Source organism: Podarcis vaucheri, assembly GCF_965113315.1.
Source record: "Podarcis vaucheri genome assembly, chromosome: 4".
In the NCBI taxonomy this organism is placed as follows: Eukaryota; Metazoa; Chordata; class Lepidosauria; order Squamata; family Lacertidae; genus Podarcis; species Podarcis vaucheri.
The window spans coordinates 9,375,033-9,397,422 of NC_138762.1; the positions used below are offsets into that span (position 1 = coordinate 9,375,033).

General features: G+C 44.9%; 1 protein-coding gene across 5 annotated transcripts in view; it reads left to right on the forward strand.

Moving 5' to 3' along the window:
- Window positions 1-22,390, forward strand: part of FCHSD2 (FCH and double SH3 domains 2) — a 146,698-nt gene that overhangs the window by 87,067 nt on the left and 37,241 nt on the right. For all 5 annotated transcript variants that reach the window (XM_082219254.1, XM_082219255.1, XM_082219253.1 and 2 more), the window contains exons 9-11: window positions 6,195-6,317; window positions 8,785-8,880; window positions 20,808-20,924. In XM_082219254.1, the coding sequence (XP_082075380.1) occupies window positions 6,195-6,317; window positions 8,785-8,880; window positions 20,808-20,924 (336 nt within the window). The remainder of the gene's footprint in view (window positions 1-6,194; window positions 6,318-8,784; window positions 8,881-20,807; window positions 20,925-22,390) is intronic.

The window sequence follows — 22,390 nt, forward strand, 5'->3', positions numbered from 1 at the left end:
TTGCTAGAGTGCCTTAGGGACGCAGGTGGTGCTGTGGGTTAAACCACAAAGGCTAGGGCTTGCCGATCAGAAGGTCGGCGGTTCGACTCCCCGCGGCGGGGTGAGCTCCCGTTGCTCAGTCCCTGCTCCTGCCCACCTAGCAGTTCGGAAGCACATCAAAGTGCAAGTAGATAAATAGGTACCACTTTGGCGGGAAGGTAAACGGTGTTTCCTTGCGCTGCTCTGGTTCGCCAGAAGCGGCTTAGTCATGCTGGCCACATGACCCGGAAGCTGTACACTGGCTCCCTTGGCCAATAAAGCGAGATGTGTGCCGCAACCCCAGAGTCGTCTGCGACTGGACCTAATGGTCAGGGGTCCTTTTTACCTTTAGAGTGCTTTAGGTATGGGATAGCCCGTCTTACGAACTAAATGATTGCTGGAGTCCCTTGCAACTGTGTTTCCCTAAAACTTTTGATATAATACCTTAAAATGCTTGAGGGGAAATAGTATGGTCTCCCAAAGAATCCCACCTATGGTGCAGTCTGTGACTAGATGCACACTTTTTAAAAGTCTTGATTGTTGGAAGACACTTGAGGTTGAAATATCTCTAAAAGGTGAAGCAAGTATCTGTTTTACTTTGGGCCACAAACATGCCAGTTCAAAGTGCTCTACTCTTTCCATTATAAGGCACTCTTTTCAGTTGCCCAGAAATTGACTGTCCAGGCTCAAACTTTCCATAACAAATATGTACCATTAGGCTGAACTGTTTGAGGTTTCTGCCAAAAAAAACAACTAAAATTCTAGCTTGGGGGAGGTGAGGAGAAGAGTAGATCCCTAGTAAGTGATGTGTGAGGCTTTTGGTTTGCTGCAGGGAGAAGCGTCTAAAATATGTAACAAATACACTTTTGCTAAGAGACCGAATTGGTGTGGAATGCAGCTACTAGCAATGAGCTTTTCCTGTTCATCCTTCCTAAAAAAAGAAAATGTTGGCCACCCCTCATATTTTCTGCTAGTCAGAGTGTTGCTGCTGATCTCAGCAGAGTTAAGGTATGTTAAGTTCATTATTAATGTCCAGAAACTGTTAAACTGGAAATTCCATTAAATACAAAAATTGTCCTAAGCAGTAACAGTTCCGTTGACATGGTAATAAGATCATGACTGTGTTTTCCAGGATTATAAATCTTTTCCTTCTTGTTATTTGAGCGGTTTGCTCGCTGTGTAGTTTGCCAGGCCAGTCTTAGGTTGGTGTCGCACCACTACAGCAACACATGGTGCTGTAGCCATCCTATGTTGTGTCCCTTCCCAAGTATAAAGGTAAAGGGACCCCTGACCATTAGGTCCAGTCGTGGCCGACTCTGGGGTTGCGGCGCTCATCTTGCTTTATTGGCCGAGGGAGCCGGCGTACAGCTTCCGGGTCATGTGGCCAGCATGACTAAGCCGCTTCTGGCGAGCCAGAGCAGCACACGGAAATGCTGTTTACCTTCCCACTGGAGTGATACCTATTTATCTACTTGCACTTTGACATGCTTTCAAACTGCTAGGTTGGCAGGAGCAGGGACCGAACAGCGGAAGCTCACCCCATTGCGGGTTTTCGAACTGCTGACCTTCTGATCGGCAAGTCCTAGCCTCTGTGGTTCAATCCACAGCGCCACCCGTGTGCCCTCTGCCCAAGTATAATTTGTACAAAAAGCGGGTTATAGGGACAGAATGAGAGAAGCAGGCAGAACCAGGGGCTTCTAAAACACTAGCACAAAATTGTGCATACTGAGTGCTGAGGCTCATCGCCAAGGAGAGTCAGCACAATAAAGGCTTGTGTGGTACCATTTCTTGTAGGACGTTGAATCATTTTACACCAGTGCAGGTATATGAAGCAATAGGTCCTAGAGAGTAAAAGATACAAGACAGATGCCTTTTCAGTGAGTGTTCTTCTGGTGTAAGTTTGCCAGTTAACAATTAGAGAACATTATTTTTCTCTTAACCCAGGGTGTTTCTGTAACTTGAAAGCTTGCATGCTCTTAAAAGGAATGTTGTTGTTTAGTCGTTTAATCATGTCTGAGTCTTCGTGACCCCCTGGACCAGAGCACGCCAGGCACTCCTGTCTTCCACTGCCTCCCGCAGTTTGGTCAAACTCATGCTGGTAGCTTTGAGAACACTGTCCAACCATCTCGTCCTCTGTCGTCCCCTTCTCCTTGTGCCCTCAATCTTTCCCAACATCAGGGTCTTTTCCAGGGAGTCTTCTCGAATAGGTTTGATTAAATATATAGATAGAACATTTGACCATGTGATGCCACTTTGTCCGTTGGGAGAAAAAGGTAGTTCTTCCATTGGAGCTGGAAGCAGAATCATACACAGGGCAGTATGAATTCTAGGATTGTCCCTGTGATTCTAAGACTTTATAGCAGAACTGCTATCCTGTGCATAGTTGCTCTTATGCAGCTGTTGAAGATTTGAGCAGGAACTTTGCCTATGTCAAGGAGGAAAAGCTAGAAAGCACATTAAAACAGCATTTGAAGTCATGATAAAACAGTCCAAGTCCCACTGGAATTTAAGCCTGCCGTTAAAAAAAGAAACACCTGCCATTTCTCTTGAAGCTGTTGGTTTCACTTCCTGAAAGTCCTATGGATTTTTGAACCCCCAAACCACTGATGATTGGTTCTGTCTCAGATTTAGGAAGCGGGCAGTTGATGCGGTTTATATTATACCGCTTGATGAAGCTCTTATCTTCCTTAAACTCTTAGCCTTCCTCTAAATGAGTCTGTAGAACAGCAGTTGTTTTAAAAGCAAGTAGTGTTCACGTACTGGGGTGGGAGGTGGGGAATCCAACTAAGTTAGCAAATACATTTGCTTTGCTAATGTTTACTTCTTCAGTCATTTGTACAAGAAATTGTTCCTGACATAAGCTAAACTTGTCGTTTAGTCGTGTCCAACTCTTTGTGACCCCGTGGACCAGAGCACGCCAGGCATTCCTGTCTTCCACTGCCTCCCACAGTTTGGTCAAACTCATGCTGGTAGCTTCGAGAACACTGTCCCACCATCTTGTCCTCTGTCGTCCCTTTCTCCTTGTGCCCTCCATCTTTCCCAACATCAGGGTCTTTTCCAGGGAGTCTTCTCTTCTCATGAGGTGGCCAAAGTATTGGAGCCACAGCTTCAGGATCTGTCCTTCCAGTGAGCACTCAGGGCTGATTTCCTTCGGAATGGAGAGGTTTGATCTTCTTGCAGTCCATGGCAGTCTCAAGTCCATGGGACTCTCCTTCATGGATCACTGCCTTGCTGTGGCGAAGGGGCTTGAATAACTCAGAGAAGCTATGAGCTATGCCGTGCAGGGCCACCCAAGATGGACAGGTCCTAGTGGAGAATTTTGACCAAACGTGATCCACCTGAAGCAGGAACCGGCAAGCCACTCCAGTATCCCTGCCAAGAAAACTCCATGGACAAAGACAACAGGCATATAAGCTAAACTAGATATTTTAAATGACTTAGTCAATGGGCTATGCCTAGCAACAATCTCTACCACTGCCCTAGAAGCTTCTGTCTATTGCAGGTCTCTGATTCTATGATGTCTCTAAGCATGCACCTTTCCCCCCTATATAAATTGTATAATTGTAGAGTTGGAAGGGACCTTGAGAGTCATCTAGTCCAACCCTTTGCACTGCAGGAATCTCAACTGAAGCTTCCGTGACAGATGGCCATCCAACCTCTGCTGCCACTGTCTGCCACTCATTCCTAAGGGGAAAGTGTGTTTGAGATGCCATCATGGTGATGTGAACTCCCATAGCCTCAGCGCATCCTGGCATGTATGCAGAGAAGCCTCTTTGCGGGGGTGCCCTGTTACTTAGATGCACAGAGGCGCTGCATCCCCAGAGGTTCATGCAGTGCACATACAATGCGCCTCCAACCCACTCTCTGTTGCAGCCCTCATAATGACCATTATTATTATTATTATTATTATTATTATTATTATTATTAATACCCCACCCATCTGGCAGGCTTTCCCCAGCCACTCTGGGCAGCTTTCACCGAATCTTAAAAACAATACAGCATCAGACATAAAAAAAACTTCCCTAAACAGGTCCGCCATCAGTTGTCTTTTAAAAGTAAAATAGTTGTTTATTGCCTTGACATCTGGTGGGAGGGCGTTCCACAGGGCAGACGCCACCACCGAGAAGGCCCTCTGCCTGCTTCCCTGCAACTTTGCTTCTCACGGGGAGGGAACCACCAGAAGCCCCTCGGAGCTGGACCTCAGTGTCAATGAGGACAATGGACAATGGGGGTGGAGACGCTCCTTCGGCCCTCTGCCTTTTGTTATATAATGTGAATGGTTTTGTGGCCAGTCAAAATCAGCCATTACAACCCTGATGGAAGTGTGATATAAATTACATTATGCCTATTCACACATTGTTAGCTTTTTCCTTTCTGAGCAGTTCTCGGATTTGCACTTAGCAAGTAAGTTTATATTGCTCCTAAGGCGCTCCCTACCATGGCTGTATACTTGCTTCGTATCTCTTGCTTGCCGTGAATTAAAACAATCTTTAGAGTCCCTGCTTTATCTCAGCTGGTTACAATTAAAGCAGTAGTTCAGTTCATATATGCTGAATGTCAGCATGAATGTTCTCCTGTTTAATTAACTTCTCGCATGATCCAGGGATGTGTTGACAACCACTTTACACTGAACTTGAGAGATACCAACATCTTTAAATGCAGTAGGTGAAATGAGAAAGCTGCAAACATGCTAGCTACGGATAATTCTCTTGCATATCTAGAAATAGCACTGCATACATTTTCACTTTGACAACCTCCGGTAATTCTCTGCAAAGTGGCAGAAGCTATCGCAATGGGCATAGGAGTAAGTGAGGGAGTCAATTTTATTGTATGTAGCCAAAGGCCTTTACAATGGACGACAGAGAATAAAAGGGAAAACCTCCTTCTAAAATCATACAATGCAACCTGTAGCAGTTTACAACATAAAAAGGAAATTTACAACATTAGATTTTAAAACTGGAGTGCATTCACATAGCTGGAACGGAACTTCTTGGCTGCCGGTGCAAATTTGCCTACCTGGTGTGTAATATATAGATGTTTCTATGCTAGGAGTTCAGCTGTCACTTCCTGTGTGGATTGACCTGGAAGCCAGCTAACAATTGGTGCAGATAGCATGTGATGACCTCTACCTGATTGTATCCATTTATACATTTGCGATCCATATGGGGAATTTCCCGATATCTCCCCTTTAAATATGCCAAGGAATCTTAGTTCTACAAAGGCCCTGAATAGTTATGGGAAGGTCAGAGTCTCAAGGCAATGGGGCCTTGAGTGATTGGCCTTAATTTGAGGGTACCAAGTTAGAGGAACAGGTGGCAATGATGTTTGCTGTCTTGGTTGGCATCCTGGTCAAAAATCCAATTTCTAAGGCCACATGATTAAGGGGTGTTCTTTTTCAGAAGGTCAGCGGTTCGAATCCCTGTGACAGGGTGAGCTCCCGTTGCTCTGTCCCAGCTCCTGCCAACTTAGCAGTTCAAAAGCACACCAGTCCAAGTAGATAAATAGGTACCATTGTGGCGGGGAGGTAAATGGCATTTCCGTGCGCTCTGGTTTCCATCACGGTGTCCCGTTGCACCATAAGCAGTTTAGTCCTGCTGGCCACATGACCCAGAAAGCTGTCTGTGGACAAACGCTGGCTCCCTCGGCCTGAAAACGAGATGAGTGCCACAACTCCATAGTCGCCTTTGACTGGACTTAACTGTCCAGGGGTCCTTCACCTATTATTTTCTGTGACTAGTCAACTACAATTTATTAGCAATTAGAGTATCCTTAAATATTATTACTCTTTCAAGTAAAAGCATTTGTTAAGAAAGCAAATGGCTAATCGAATAGGAATTGTGTGTTTCTTGCAGGGACAATCACTTCTGCGGATGAAATGCAACCTTTCTAAGCTAAATATATTATTCAGATCTGATATCTCCAATATATGTTATAGGTACATCTCCTTTGTGAAAATGCAAAAAAAGTGTTTTTATTAGCCCCTATTGGCTTTTGGAATACTCTTTAGTGCCAGCTAGTGGGAATAGATAGCAATTTCAGTTCTGTTGCGGGATGCGTATGAGCCCAAGATGACCAAGCATGAAGGTGAATAAATGCATTTTATTTAGATAGCGGATATTCACCCCACCATTTGAGCATGAATACGATTTTTCTTTTTTGCTTCTGTTTTAATACAGGCTCTTGATGGGAATGTATGTGACCACCTTAAGGATTATTTAATGGCGTTCAGCAGGACTGAATTAGAAGCATGCCAAGCTGTACAAAGCACATTCCAGTTTCTTTTGGAAACTTCCAGTCGGGTAAGTTTTTCAGCAAACTAGTTTTTTTGTCTGTGTTCCAAAATAGTTGTGGCAGGGTGGGCCCTGTGACCTTTTTTTTTGAAAATGGGAGGAGCCTGAAGAGGTCACAACCAGGGAAGTAGAATACTGCACCACCACAGTGTCAATACAGTGGTGCCTCGCAAGACAAAAAGAATCTGTTCTGTGATTCTCTTCGTCTAGCGGTTTTTTCGTCTTGCGAAGGAAGCCCATTGACGGATTAGCGCTATTAGCGGCTTTTAGCGGCTTATCTGTTGATCGGATCAGCTGATAAGCGGCTTAGCGGCTTAGAAAAAGGGGGGGGAACCAGCAGGAACTCGCAAGACATTGTCGTCTTGCGAAGCAAGCCCATAGGAAATTCGTTTTGCGAAGCACCTCCAAAACGGAAAACCCTTTCGTCTAGCGAGTTTTCCATCTTGCGAGGCATTCATCTTGCGGGGCACCACTGTACTAGCCACCATGAAAAGGGTGGTGGGGGCAGAGAGGCCAGCATTATGGAGATGGCCAGCGCTTGGTAAGGTAGTGATTTAACACTTAATAGTGAGCTTTAAATGCAGGAAGTCTGAGGTTCTGTCCGTGGTGTCAGTTAAACATCTATGGTGGCAGAGCTGAGAGACGTGTCTTCCTGCAACAGAGGATAACTGCTGCCAACCAGATTAAGCGCTGGCTGGCTGGCGCAGTGGCCTGAATCTATATAAGGCAGTTTCATATACCTGGGAATAATTCGGAGTAAAAACCTGACATCGCCACCCCCTACTCCATTTCTTACAACAGGGATGTCCAACAGGTCGATCGCGATCTACTGGTAGCTCCCCGCGAGGTTTTGGTGGATTGCAGTCGATCGCTGGCTCCCTTTCGTTAGTGGTGGTAAAATCTGGCTCAACGTTGACCTCAACCCCTAAAAAAAGGGACTTTCCTCCCTAAAAAAAGACAACAACTTTGCCCTGAACCCTTTAAAAATGGGACTTTCCTCCCTTAAAAAAACCTGGTAGATCACTGCCAGTTTTTTATTCTGTGAGTAGATCGCAGTCTCTTAGGAGTTGGCCTTCCCTGTCTTACAACAATAGCATTATCCCTTTGACTTGGAGCTCTGCACTGTTATCAGAGTTGGCCTGGAATCCTCCAAGTATAGTTTAAAAGCAGTTTCAAGTTCTGTAACTGTTTACAATGCAGTTACAATGCTCCTTGAGGAATATTTTGCAGCATTGGTTTTTCCTAGGATATGTTTATATAGTCTCCCTTAGCTGGCAGTTTCAATCCATCAAATGGATTTATCCATTACGCATCACCTCTGCTCTGTCCAATCACCTCTGCACAGGACTGTAGTTGTACAGGCCACCCAGGCCAACTGGAGGAATCCACATAAGACTTTATCTGCATTGCATTTGATACTGATGTGGTTAATCCACCCTTGCTGTCTGTGAAATGTTTGGATATCCCAAGCTCATGATGGTTTAATCCGGCTTCTCTAGTCTCTTCATAAGCCTTTTGACTTTCTGATACTACATTTCACTCTTAATGTTCTGCGGTTTCTAAAAATATAGATATAAATAACAGACACTTACAACTCCAACCCAATTTGTAGAGTTTTAAGAATTAAAATACACCCTGATAAAGATGGCGCACACTATTGAGCAGGTGGCTGATTTGGTTTCTGGGATCATATATGCGTTCTTAAGTTTCCTGAATAATGTTCCCATTTAAGATCAATATGCATTCCAGCCATCAGGCATCTACAAATCCTGTATACACTCACCTCACAGAGTGTGTGTTGTGGGGGAGGAAGGGAAAGGAGAATGTTAGCCGCTTTGAGACTCCTTTGGGTAGTGATAAAGCGGGAGATCAAATCCAAACTCCTCCTCCTCTTCTTCTTCTTCTTCTTCTTCAATTGCAAATTGCCAGTTTGCTGCTGGGCCAGGTTTGAGGAATTTACATTAATTCAAAAAGCCTTAAACAGCTTGGACCCAGAGTACCTTAAAGATGGCCTGGTTCCAAAAGCTCCAACTTGAAAGGCTGAGATCCTGTGATCAGGCACCTCCTGTGTTTTCCCTTGTGGCCCCCCAAGGTTCAGCTGGTCTTCACTTAGGGCCAAACCTTCAGTGTGGCAGGCTCAGCTCTTTTGAACCCCGTACCACTAAAGGTTGGGCAGGAACCATGTCTCCCTTTCTGCATATGTCCTGTGAAAACTTTTTTTCTTTAGACAGGCCTTTACAAAATGGTTTAAAAAAAAAATCCAGTAAGTATTCATTGTTGTTTTATTGGTATTTTAAATGATGTTCTTACAGTATTTTCGTTGATTTCATTTTAAATGTTGTACTGCACCTTGCAGAACTTCTGGTGTTGGCTTAACTATTGCAGTGTTACAGTTTCTTCAGTTTTTCTGTCTCACACATTCTCTCTTTAATATCAGGGATTAAATGCCTGTAAACGTATTCGTTGTCTCTTTCAGGTAGTGCGAGATTACAATTTTCAGCTGTTCTTGCAGGAGAACTCCGTATTTCATAAACCACAGTCCTTCCAGTTCCAGCCATGTGACAGTGACACCGTAAGGGCATTTTAAAAAATACATTAATTCCACTCCTTTGTTCAATGCTTTGAATGAGCCACAATCCAGGGAAGCCGCTTTTGTAAGGGGAACATGGTCTACGTGCAAATAAATTGCCGTGTGCAGTTGTCTGCCTGGGCATGACCCAAGAAATTCTAAAATCCATATTTCTGCAGGGAGAAACACACTGATGTGCTGTCCAAGAGTTTTGCAACCTCATATAGCCTTTTTAAGCCTTTCTTCAGGAGACAGGGAACACTGGATTGTGACCCAGGTGTGCTAAGGTGCGCTGAGTCAGGTGTGCTAAGCCTGTTAAAAGGAGTGGCCTCAAGTGCACATAGTTGCTTTGGACAACAGCAAAATTTATTGAGTGCTACCCCTTTTGAAGGGACGCGGGTGGCGCTGTGGCGTTAACCACTGAGCCTAGGGAGGTTGGCGGTTCGAATCCCCGCGATGGGGTGAGCTCCTGTTGCTCGGTCCCTGCTCCTGCCAACCTAGCAGTTTGAAAGCACGCCCAAAAGTGCAAGTAGATAAGTAGGTACTGCTCCGGCGGGAAGGTTAACGGCGTTTCCTTGCGCTGCTCTGGTTTCGCCAGAAGTGGCTTATTCCCGCTGGCCACATGACCCGGAAAAACTGTCTGTTGACAAACGTCAGCTCCCTCGGCTAGTAAAGCGAGATGAGTGCCGCAACCCCAGAGTCGTTTGCGACTGGCCTTAACTGTCAGGGGTCCTTTACCTTTCTACCCCTTTTCGAACATTCATGAGTGGTGGGAGATTGGGATTATACCAACCTACCCCACTCAAGGTGTATCTTCCTCACCCGATACTGCACATTCAACTTAATATATCCGTAGGGACCTTGGTGTCTAGAGCCCAGCACGAGTTCTTCCTTTTGGCCCCACACAAAACTGAGCTGTACAATAGATTGTATTCTATTCGTGCCATTCCCTATGTCCAACATGCAAATGTTGTATGGGGTGAATGCATGATGAAAGGTGAAGCCGGATGGCGCAGTCCCATCCCCTCCCGCATGTAGGATTTGAGCAGCTGCACTGGTGGGTTAGAATTTGAAGCTTATTAAGACATCTGTTCATTTAGACACATTTTTAGTGTATGGTAGCAGAAGGTCTGGGACGTGGGTGGCGCTGTGGGTTAAACCACAGAACCTAGGACTTGCCGATCAGAAGGTCGGCGGTTTGAATCCCTGTGATGGGGTGAACTCCCGTTGCTCGGTCCCTGCTCCTGCCAACCTAGCAGTTCGAAAGCACGTCAAAGTGCAAGTAGATAAATAGGTACCCCTCCGGCGGGAAGGTAAACGGCATTTCCATGCGCTGCTCTGGTTCGCTGAAGCGGCTTAGTCCTGCTGGCCACATGACCCGGAAGCTGTACGCCGGCTCCCTCGGCCAGTAAAGCAAGATGAGCGCCGCAACCCCAGAGTCGTCTGCGACTGGACCTAATGGTCAGGGGTCCCTTTACCTTTACCTAGCGGAAGGTCTAATTAATCTTTGCAACTATACAACAAAGCTCTGTAACCGATCCCAGTGTTTTCCTTGCCTTGTGTGTTTTCCTTGTGTGTGGTCAGCCCTTGCTTATTGCCCTTTTTAAGGTTTTAGGTCCTCAAAAAAAATTTATTTTATGTTGAGAATAATTTGTAAATACAGGGGAGGCTGGGAGGGGTTTTGTAAAAATTTATCGTGTTTTAAGAAATGGTTGATAATGGGAAATATTTTTTTCCCAAATCGTACTGTCTCCCCAAATATTTGCAGAGGTTCACATTAAGCAAATAGCTCACCAGGTGGCTAAAGAGCAATTTTCTGTGCTTCTTACACCAAGGTAATAGAAAGTTCCAATTTAAGCAAAGTGTAAGTTGTTGTTGTTTTTTTAAGTCCTTTCTTTTTGCAGATTTTTGATAAACCATAGTTAGCAAGGGGGAAGGGATCTGGGTCTGCGCTGCATTAGGGGAAAGACAGATAAAAATTGAGTAAGCCTTGTTAAAAACAACAAACTTGCCCTTGAAATTCAGATGTTTTCTAACTTCATCCTCAACAAAAGATAAGTTGATTTTGTATCTCTGACTATCCCAGCACATTGTTTACATCAAGTCCAAGGGTATATAAAAGGCAGTGGGCTGAGTTTTCCCTGACTAACCATATTTGCCTAATTGTGTTTGCCTTGCAGTTCTAACTGGTGTGTGTGTGTATGTGTTTGTGTGTGTGTGTGTTTTGTCCTTGTGCAACCTTTGACATTCAGAGTTTTAATGCCGTTCAGCTGGTGGATATTGAGCCTTCACCTGTCAGTGCTCTGAGAATGACCTTAGTAGAGGTATATGGCAGCATCTGCTCTCACCATTTACTGTCTCGTGGTATTGCTGATATGCATGATGACAAGGACTGTTATGGTGCAACCTGCTTCCATGCATAAAGTGACAAATGAATGCATAACGTGTTAAAAACCAGATTCCTACTGTCAAGATCTCAGAACTGAACTAAATTCTCGGAGGCCTGCTTAACTTTGCTGGACCAAACAGCGCACAACTTATAATAATTTGGAATTTTGAAGTGAGATGTCAATGTACCATCTGAAGCTTTACATAATCCTGTGACCAGAAGTGCCCCCTTCAGCACCATGTACCCTTCTGGGAAAGCGGAATAAAACGACCATACTCTTGATTTCAGTTAAACTAATTAAGGTATTTATATGTCATTTTTCTGCCTTAATTGCTAAAGCGCCCGAGGCAGCATACTTCAGCAGCAGCAGCGAAGAAATGTTATTAAGATAGCAGAGGACACCAGACAAAAATAATTCATCTGCTAGGACATCCTTCCCCAACCTGCTGACCTCCAGATGAATTACAACTTCTGTCATCCCTGACCATTGCCCATGCTGCCTGGGATCAGTGCGAGTTGTAGTGCAAAACATCTGGAAGGCACCAGATTGAGGAAGGCTGCCCAAGGGATTAAAATACCTTAAGCTGTGGCCAAAAGCCATCTTGAACAATAGTCATCGAGTGGTCCCTGGTGCAAGGTATTGCACAGAAAATGCCCTCTTAAGCACCCCATTTAACTTCATCTTTGAAGGTACAGTGAGATACAGAAGGCCCCGTAATTAACTTGTCCTAATCTTCAAGGGACGTGGGTGGCGCTGTGGGTTAAACCACAGAGCCTAGGACTTGCTGATCAGAAGGTCAGCAGTTCAAGTCCCCGTGACAGGGTGAGCTCCCGTTGCTCGGTCCCTGCTCCTGCCAACCTAGCAGTTCGAAAGCACGTCAAAGTGCAAGTAGATAAATAGGTACCACTCCAGCGGGAAGGTAAACGGTGTTTCCATGTGCTGCTCTGGTTCACCAGAAGCGGCTTAGTCCTGCTGGCCACATGACCCAGAAGCTGTACGCCGGCTCCCTCAGCCAATAAAGCGAGATGAGCGCCGCAACCCCAGAGTCGGCCACGATTGGACCTAATGGTCAGGGGTCTCTTTAACTTTAATCTTAAGGGGCCGGGTAAAGGATTGGATACAGAGCTCAGTTAGCCCCCCCCCCCAAGATGCAGGAGCTTCAAACTGTAGTGTAGGCTCCATTATTGAACCAGTACAAATGTATTCAGATACAGTACTTGAATTTTTTCTTTGGTTTTCATTATACTGAAGTTGACATAAAAGCAAGACAAGCCTTGTTTTGCTTTTCCAAAAACACGTGTCATAAAATTGGATCCAGGAAACTGATAGTGGGGTCCTTATTTCTATCAGTCCACGTAGCCAATGTTTCATTTTTGGCCATTTTACTTTCCTACTAAATTTCATCCCGCAAGTCAGTCTTTGGATAATACTCAAAACCAGGAAATCTATATTTTTCTATTCGTCAACAATCCTTGAAGTAGGGGTAAAAACATGCAACTGTTATGCATTTTAGTCACTTCATTTCCATTTTGTGTTGGAGCTGTTCGGCGCAAGTAGCTTTTTCATGGGATATGCATGATTATTTTCAATGGGCAAACTGTGCAGTGAACATTATGGAGTAATCTGCTGACCTGAACTAAAATCAAGAATCCCCCCCCCCGATCAACGACTAATTTTCAATCAAATAAATAGTTCAACAGAACTTGGGTGCCTCTTCCGAGAGAGGTTTCAGTTGCTTAATTACAGAGCAGGGAAAGATAGGGGCATATGCAGTCTAACATTTAGACTTGGCAGGGGGTTGGACTCGATGGCCCTTGTGGTCTATTCTATGATTCTATGATTTATAGCTATTCAGCTGCTGTGCCATTTTTCGGCTTGGAATAATTCAGCATGTTTTCAGGGTGCGAGTGAGAAGCCGGCTGTCTCTTGGGAAGGTTAGTAAAGTCGCCTACCCAGTATAACACCTTCAGCCACCGAACACATGTAAAAGGGGGTCAGTAATAGAGGCAGGCGACTCTCTTGCTTCCAACAGAGAGTTGTTGCTTATTTTACCATACTGCTTCTGATCCAGCTCCCTGTACAACAGCAAGCAGAAGGTGAAATTTCAACACACAGCCATTCTCAACTTGCTGGATTATCCCAATCACTTTGTACAGGGCAGGTGTATCCCCAGTTTACACTCCTACAAGATTATCCGCCAACATTTGTATAGTGCTGGGACTCGGTAAAGAATTGAGAACCTGCCCTGGTCACGTAAATTACTGGCTATGGAACATTGGGTTCCCACCCAACCGTCGTGCTACCCTTTGCAGGAGGATGGTAGATCACATTTGAATGTTGTGGTACAAAGCTGGTGGCTTACACAATCCAGGCTGAAGGAAAATCTGAGTGTTGTAATTAGAAAGACTTTGTCTTGAGGCCGAGGTTGGGGAATTGGAGGGTGGAGGCATAGCAAACAACAGAAGACAGTGGGAAGAGCAATGGAGGGGAACAAAAATGGGTGAGATCAGAGGCTTAAAGGAGGTGGTTTTAACTTAGCAATGGGGTGAGTGGGGTTTGATCAAATTTTGTTAAAAGCAAATGGACTAAAATCAAATCCGAACCACAAAGCTGTCAGCAGGCAAGGTAAACTTCTTAATCAGAAGTTCCCCCAAACTGCAGTGCACAGAGAACTTACTATCAAGCTCACTAATGCATAGATAAGCATATTTGCAGCAGCATGGCAAAATATAGGAGGAAATTTGCTAGCTCTTTATATTTCCTGATTGGAAATGGAGGCCCCTTCCTCAAACAGCATGTGATCCTGTGAGAAAATGCAATAAACAACTAAATCTACTGCCAAGATAATGGCCCCAAAGAGCTAAAACATTTTTTTAAAAAAAAGCAGTTCTTTCCTGTTTTTGCCAAGTTGCTGCCTGTGATATTATATTCTGTACATTGGAGGTTGACTGCGTTAACCTTGGGGTATCGCAAAATTCACTCATGCCTGATTCATTCCAGCCAATATGCAGAGTGATGGTCAGTGCTGAAGTGTAGAATTCTAGCTGATACTAAATCCTACAGGTTTTATTTATTTATTAAATTTATATCTCACCCTTCTTCTGAAAGGAACCCAGAACAGCGAACACCAAGTGATAAAGCCAATAAGCCCATATTTAAAGGTAAAGGTAAAGGTACCCCTGCCCAAACGGGCCAGTCTTGACAGACTCTGGGGTTTGTGCGCCCATCTCACATCTAGAGGCCGGGGGCCAGCGCTGTCCGGAGACACTTCCGGGTCACGTGGCCAGCGTGACAACGCTGCTCTGGCGAGCCAGAGCCGCACACGGAACGCCGTTTACCTTCCCGCTGGTAAGCGGTACCTATTTATCTACTTGCCCCCGGGGGTGCTTTCGAACTGCTAGGTTGGCAGGCGCTGGGACCGAGCAGCGGGAGCGCACCCCGCCGCGGGGATTCGAACCGCCGACCTTTCGATCGGCAAGCCCTAGGCGCTGAGGCTTTAGCCCACAGCACCTTAAAAGCAATCCCGATACAGATTGGAAAAGATATTAGCTTAAAGCAGGCTTCCTCAACCTCAGCCCTCCAGATGTTTTGAGACTACAATTCCCATCATCCCTGACCACTGATCCTGCTAGCTAGGGATCATGGGAGTCGTAGGCCAAAAATATCAGGAGGGCCAAGGTTGGGGAAGCCTGGCTTAAAGGCTTGCTGAAAGAGGAAGGTGTTGAGTAAGCTGCAAGTCTCCTTGGAGTATTGGATCAGAACCCACAAGTTATTTCACATTCTGACCTAAAAGTGGGTCACACCAATGGCACCCCACAATTTTTTGGTGTTTTGTTTTTTTCAGCAAGGGGGTGAAAGGGCTAAGGAAATAAAACATGCAGAAAGAAAGGCGAGTACAAAAAAAAAATGGTGAGTGTGTAGGTTAATTTCTTCTTGCAGATATTGTGGGACCCCAGATCTGAAACGGTTGAAAACTATCACTCTCACCCTTTGAGAAAACCTGCCACAAATGAAAAAACAGGACTGTAAAGTGAGAGCCATTCTTCTCTCCGAACTTCCTTTAGGGTTTTCCGAAACTCCTGGGAAGGCGGTGAATAGATAAGGCAGAACAAAAATAGTATTCTTAACAAAGTTGGGTATTTGTGCAGGGGCATGAGTCACTTCATTCTGTGGGACCCAACAGGCTTGTGAACACCCCCATTTAGAAAGTGAACTTTTTTTCTTCTCCTCTTTGCAGTCTTCCTTAGACAATCAAGGAGTCTGTAGTTGTGTGCCAAGAGCCTTTCAAAGATGCTTCTCTCCCCGTTCCCACACCCCGCCTCGGAACTGGGGCTGCTTTAACAGGGACCTTTCTTCTGCTTCTATTTAAACATCTGCGCGTTGCATGTGAGAAGTGCTAGATTCTAACACAGCTGCTGTGGTCGTTGGCTTGTCTGCACAGAACGAGGAATTGTTGGGAGTCTTTGTGCAAGTTTTCACACTGCATGTGAGCGCTATTAACAGAAGAATACATTATCCCGCAGTGCTTTTAGAGACTCCTCCAAAGTAAAAATGGTACAGCGAGGAGTCCTACAACTAAAGTAAAAATAAAATAAGCCACAATAAATCCAGACTGAAAACGAGAAAGAGGGGCATCAGGGCGGTAAATTCAACTGTGCCTTTTTAAAAGGCAGAAGTCCGTGAACCCTAAATCGTTCATATTCTCCTGCTCTCAGTGGTTGGGCCCTACAGTGGTGAGCTGTAGAAACCTCACCCCATGTCTGTCCAAAGCAATGACTGAGTTGTTTTGTTGCACTTTGTGTATGGTAGCTGGCATGCAATAAATGCTCATTTCTGTTGGGAGTTTTCTGATTTTTACAATGATCAGCTAGGCATTCCCTTTGCAGCTCTAATGAGAGCCTAGCATGTTGCTGGTTTTTTTAGACTTTGAGCCGTTCCTCTCTCAGACTCCTCACCATTTATGAGAAAATAGGTGAGAAATCAGGTTTTCTCCTGAATAAGCAGTCAAGCTTGCAACCCAGTCCATCAATACATATTTGACCCAGTCTTTCTGCCTTTCTGTAAGGCAGGTGCGGTGCTTCTGATGGGGAACAGAGTCTAGAGATTCTGAAATATAGGCTGTGGCCTGGTTGAGGTTGGGCTGAGCAACTTCGGACTGGTGGAATGCTCTTCTGTGCACGTGCACACACACAAATAAATAAAATCTGTGCAAATAGGAAAGTAGCTTGATAGGGAAATGGCTTGGCTAACATAAGAACATAGGGAGAGCCTGCTGTATCAGCCAATGGCCCAGTGTAGTCCAGCATCCTGTTCTCACATTGGCCAACTAGATGCCTGTGGGAAACAAGGGAGAAGACTATTGGCAAAACCTATTGGTGTTTCGCAACTTTCCGACTAGTTGCAGGACCTTAGCCAGACCTAGCAGAGTAACGCAGAATCCACAGAAGCAATTGGCAACTTGGCTGCAGACAGGATAGACAAAGCAGGAATCAGGAACTTGTAGTTAGGTGTTTATTATATACAGTGGACTATTTACAGGAACAGAACAGAACACGGATCTTTAGCTAACTCTCTCATACACAACTCACAACTCTCAACCTCCAACTCCTACACTCAAACTCGTACTACTGAACTAACACATTCCAGTTAGTAGGCCGTTAATCATCACTCCCTTGAGAGAGCTTGGCCAATCATGGAGCTGTCTCCATGCCTCTGTATCACCAGGCAGACTCACTCCTCCACATTGCCTTGGCTGTCTGCCAAACCCTAATTGACTCTGTGTGAGTAGCTGCACGTATTCAGATTCCCAACAAAGACCACCATCATTTTGGTGGCCCTTTTCTGAGCTTTTTACAACTCCACAATATCCTTTTTGAGATGAGACGAACAGAACTATACCCAAATGCAGTCGCACCATAGATTATAAATTGTGATATTGGCAGTTTTATTATTATTGAGGAGCGTTTCATTATGCAACCCTGACAAAGGCCCAGTTACTATTTGTAAGTTCTACACAATTGCCTGTAGTTCTTTGATCTAATCTGTTTGAGAATCAGTATGTTAGTTACTAACCTGGCTGGTGGTTGTCGGCTTGCAGTGGGTCCAGAGGCCAGCTGGCTAGCCCTACCTGGGTCGTCTCCTTCCAGCCATCCCACTGCGAAGACCCATCAGCCTCTGCTCCGACGTAAATCAGCAACCCAGGCTTCAAAGCCAGGGCACACTATATTACCAGAGCAAACTGCACACACAGAATAGGTGTGAGGCTTGTGGAAGTATACTACAACTACGAATTTATTAATCATAAATCAGGACAAAGAAACATGTCGTCTCTCTCTTTGTCTTCTCGGCAAAAGAATCAAAAGCAAAAGCTATACACACAATGGAAGTTCGCAGCAAACTGTGCTGGAATGTAAACAGACATGTGACATGTAATAATCCCATGTTTGCTCCTCAAGGTGGAATGGAATTTTCCAACAGTTTTGTCAAGCAGCCAAGCTGGTCTTTGGCTGAAGATACTGTTAATGTTCATATCTGGGATCCCTAAACAGCATCTCACATTACGTTATAATGTCGTGGTCCCCAGTTTAGATTCTACTTTAGTGCTCCAGGCACAATTTCTGGCTTCCCTTGTTGCTGTTTGAGCAAACCATGCCGTTTTTTGGCATCACTTCCTATCTCATGACGCCTGTCCATTCGCCTGCCTCCTTTTTTGATAGATAGTTATTCTACCACTTCTTAGGAGTAACACTCTTTTCAGGTAGGGTTCATCTGGCTAGATGGTTGCGCCACGGGACGGCTGATATTGTGCCATTTTGTGTACTTGAGTGCTCTCTTTTGCTTTCAAAGGCTGAAGGGTTTTTCAGAGCGCTTTCGCTGCAAGTCTCAAGGCAGAAAGTGAATCTATAATTAGCTCTGCTTTTTGGACTGTTGTTTGTCCTTTCAGGCCAAAATGGGGGAGGGTTTGTTTTCTTCCTCCTGGATGGAGTTGGAACTAAGATCCCGTAATAAACATTGGCACCATCTCAGCAAATACACATCCCTGCTGGAATTCAGTTAGTGTGGCTGAAGCCTATATGAGCTTGTAGCCAACGCAAAAAAAGAGGGGCATTTCAAGAACTGTTGGAATTCTTACGTCAAGCAGGCCACAGCTGAATAACAATGGAATAGACCATTATGTGTCCTGTGTTTCGAGGCAGAAACACGTTGTTCCTAGCAAGTGAGCTGGCACAACATACCAGATTAGGCCATACCCACCAAAGTTTTCCCTGGAGCTGGAGAAATTTTCCTCATGGTGCACAAGACATGTGATTGGTTGGTTGAAATAAATGGTCCAGCAAAATCTATAATCTTACAGAATAATAGGATTGATGAGCAAATCATGCAATTTTCTTGGTGGGACACTTCAAATAACCCAAGAATCTTACGGCGCTGAACCAATGTGTTGGCATTATGGCAACTGAATACCGTCCATTCCAGCAGAAACAACCAGCACAGCTACCCTTCAGGAAATGTATTGGCATGGTTTCTATTTTATTTCAGAGACAAGCCATATTTTCTTTGGCAGCTGACACTCAAAAGTGGCACACATCCTTTGTCGGCATCCGTCTGTCTTAAGAGTGTGCCTCTTAAGTGACAGCACTGAACTAGATGAACCCAAAGGTCTGACTTGTGGCTTCCTATGTAGGTGGTGAGAGAACTGAAGTCTTCTACAGTCTGGCCCCTTCTCCTTGTGCCCTCCATCTTTCCCAACATCAGGGTCTTTTCCAGGGAGTCTTCTCTTCTCTTCTCATGAGGTGGCCAAAGTATTGGAGCCTCAGCTTCACGATCTGTCCTTCCAGTGAGCACTCAGGGCTGATTTCCTTAAGAATGGATAGGTTTGATCTTCTTGCAGTCCATGGGACTCTCAAGAGTCTCCTCCAGCACCAGAATTCAAAAGTATCCATTCTTCGGTGATCCATGGACAAAGACAACAGGTATAAAACATTAAGAAAAATTAATTAGTGGAAGAACAGGGACACTAGTTGAAAGTCACCAGAAATACCCAAACTACCCTAGTGATGCAATGGGTCCATGTGTCTGGCTGTTAACCAGAAGGGTGGTAGTTCAAGCCCACCCAGGGATGGCTGTGGGCTGGATTACTTCATTGCAGGGGATTGTACCAGATGACCCCCTCCAACTCTGCAATCCTATGATTCTATCAATTTAGTTCTGAGACCTTTTTTTTTTTTTTTAAGAAATAAAAATATCTGCCTGGTACTGAAAATATAAAAAGCAAGCCTCCCTGGCCAGGAGTGGGGGGGGGGGGGAGAGAGAGATCCACTGGTGGGGTGGATAAGTGTGGGAAGTGTCTGCTCCCTCAGCTTCCTGCTACTGGGGCACTTTGCGGAAGGGCATCATCCAACAACATCCGTTGCTTAGGGGAGAGTTAGGAGATTTCTTATAGAACCTTTAAAGAGGAGACTGGAGCCATTCGTAAGTGTAGTTTGAAGGATTAAAGTGGCTAGCTCTTCGATTTTTTCCCAATAGACGTAAAAGTCCCTATTCACGGGGAAGAAGGTAATGGGCACAATCTTCCTGCTTTAGAAGAACGTGCTTTTTTTGCATCTCTTCAAGATGCTCTGATGAAAAAGAAGGGAGGAAACCAGCAACTGTTACAGTGGAGAGGATTGCCTCTCCTCAACTTCTGGACCACTTGTACTTTATATGGTTCTTTGAATGACGGAGACCTTTTCCATTTTGGGACGTGCAGGAGCTCAGGGTTGAATGCATATCCCTTTATCATCCAGCCCACCCCGAACACCCCTGCTGTCGGCTTTTGCAAAACGGGGTTGTCCCATCATAGGACCGTTGCCTGTGATGCGAGAACCGTCCTGTAATGGTGCAAGTAAAGCATTGCATGCGCTTGTCAGCTGCTGGTAATTTCTGGGGTGGGAGTGCGGATCAATACCTTGCTTTTGCCTCGATTAAATGCATGGGCTAGTTTGGTAAGTATTCAGGGTCTTTGTGAAATCATCTTTTGTTCATGTGTTCACCAATCTCGTGAAAGCTTATGAAACATTGGGAAACGCAATGCAGAATAAAGTTTAGATCTCAGTTAGATCTCAGCCCCCAAATTCCCTCTTTGCCTGAGGCATTTTGTCTGCTCTTTGTTTGGTTCCTCTGCTTCAGAAATTTATCGTATTAAAGATAATTCATTTTCACTTTACAGCAGCCTCTTTTTTAAAAAAGAAAGAAAGAAAGAAAACAACCCGATCTTGCTTTTGAAAAGCATTAAAGAGCAAATTACGCTGGTTACAGTTTTTTCATTTCCCCCATGACAAAACTCATGGACAGACGGCGGGGCTTTTTCTGTGTTTGAAATTTGCTTGTTATGTTCAGCTTCATATAACAAGAATCTGGGAAAAGCCCTTTTGCGAAGTCTTGTAAGTGAGTTAAATAACATTTTTCGGATGGCTACATAAACGAGGATGTCACAGGTGGGAAGGCCAGACCCAGGAAATCCCCTCACTCACTTTCCTTTCTTGTATGTGTGTGTTTCAGAGTAGACAACTGGAATCTGAGACTGGAACGACAGAAGAGCACAGTCTGAACAAGGAAGCCCGAAAATGGGCCACGCGTGTGGCGAGAGAGCACAAAAACATTATTCACAGTCAACGGGTGGGTTGAAAACAAATAAGATTATTGGCGGCTTCTTGCCTGTCCTGTTCATCCAGCCACCTTGGTGAAGGATTACACCACTCATATTCCATTTCACAGCATCTGTCATTCCATGAGGAAAGGAAGCAGCTTCCTTGGTATACCTTATTTTTCGCTCCATAAGGCGCACCAGACCATAGGGCGCACCTAGTTTTTAGAGGGGGAAATCAAGAAAAAAAATATTATTTCCCCCCCCAGCCCCAAAGAGCAGCGTACAGGCTGTGCACAGCCTGTCCGCTTCTCCCAGAGCTCCTCTTTAGCCGCGCGCAACCTCTAACTGCCAGAGGGGTTGCGTGCGGCTATGGCACAAGCCAAGACAGCGAGCGGGATGGATCCTGCTCCCTGTCTTTGCTTCCTCTTTAGCTGCACGCAACCTCTCCAGCCTGGAGAGACTGCGTGGGGCTAAAGAAGCCATAGCCCGCATGCAGCCTCTCCCTGCCGGAGGGGCTGCTTGCGGCTATCCCTGAAGCCTTCGGAGCGCAGCCCAAGTTCCCGCTGCGCTCTGGAGGCTTCGGGTTCCTTTTGCTGAAACCGGGAGAGCAAGACTCTCCTGGCTTCAGCAAAAGGAACCTGAAGCCCCCAGAACGCAGCAGGAACTCACGCTGCGCTCCAAAGGCATCAGGCGGCTATCCCTGAAGCCTGGAGAGCAAGAGGGGTCGGTGTGCACTGATGCTTCTCGTTCTCCAGGCTTCAGTGAAAGCAACGCGAAGCCTCCGGAGCATGGAGGGAGCGCTCCCTATGCGCTTCGGAGGCTTCGCATTGCTATCGCTGAAACCAAGGAGCCTGCATTCGCTCCATAGGATGCACACACATTTCCCCTTAATTTTTGGAGGGGAAAAAGTGCGTCCTATAGAGCGAAAAATACGGTATATATTCCATCCTATGGCATCCCACGTAACTCTGGCTTTGGCCTTGTTTGCACTGAGTTATTTGTCCCACATTGTCCCAGTAGATCACCTTGTTCTTCAAAGTGCTTTAACTGGGATGTGTGATAATTAACACATGATAGAATGAAGTTAAGTGGTTTTAGCAGTAATGTCATAAAGGTGTATGTAAAAATGGATGGTTAATAGGTGAGAATCTAAAGCTATAATATATTAAGTTAAAGGACTAGGACAAAAATAAAGAGGGAAAGGAATTGCTGAATTAACCAATTGAACTGGAATACAAAAAAGGGGGGTGAGAGGAGGTCAGGAAAGTAAGGAAATGAAATGTAAGATACGGAAGGATTAATTTTGTTTTTAAGTGTTTTTCCTTCCCCCCCCCTATATATTGTATTTTGTATGTTTTTCCTCTCTTTTTTTCTATATTTTTCCTTGTCTTTGTTACTTTTAATTATGCAAATTTTTTGTTTCTGAAATTTTAATAAATATTTTTTTAAAAAAGAAAAGAAAAAGATAATTAACACATGATAATTACTCTCAGTC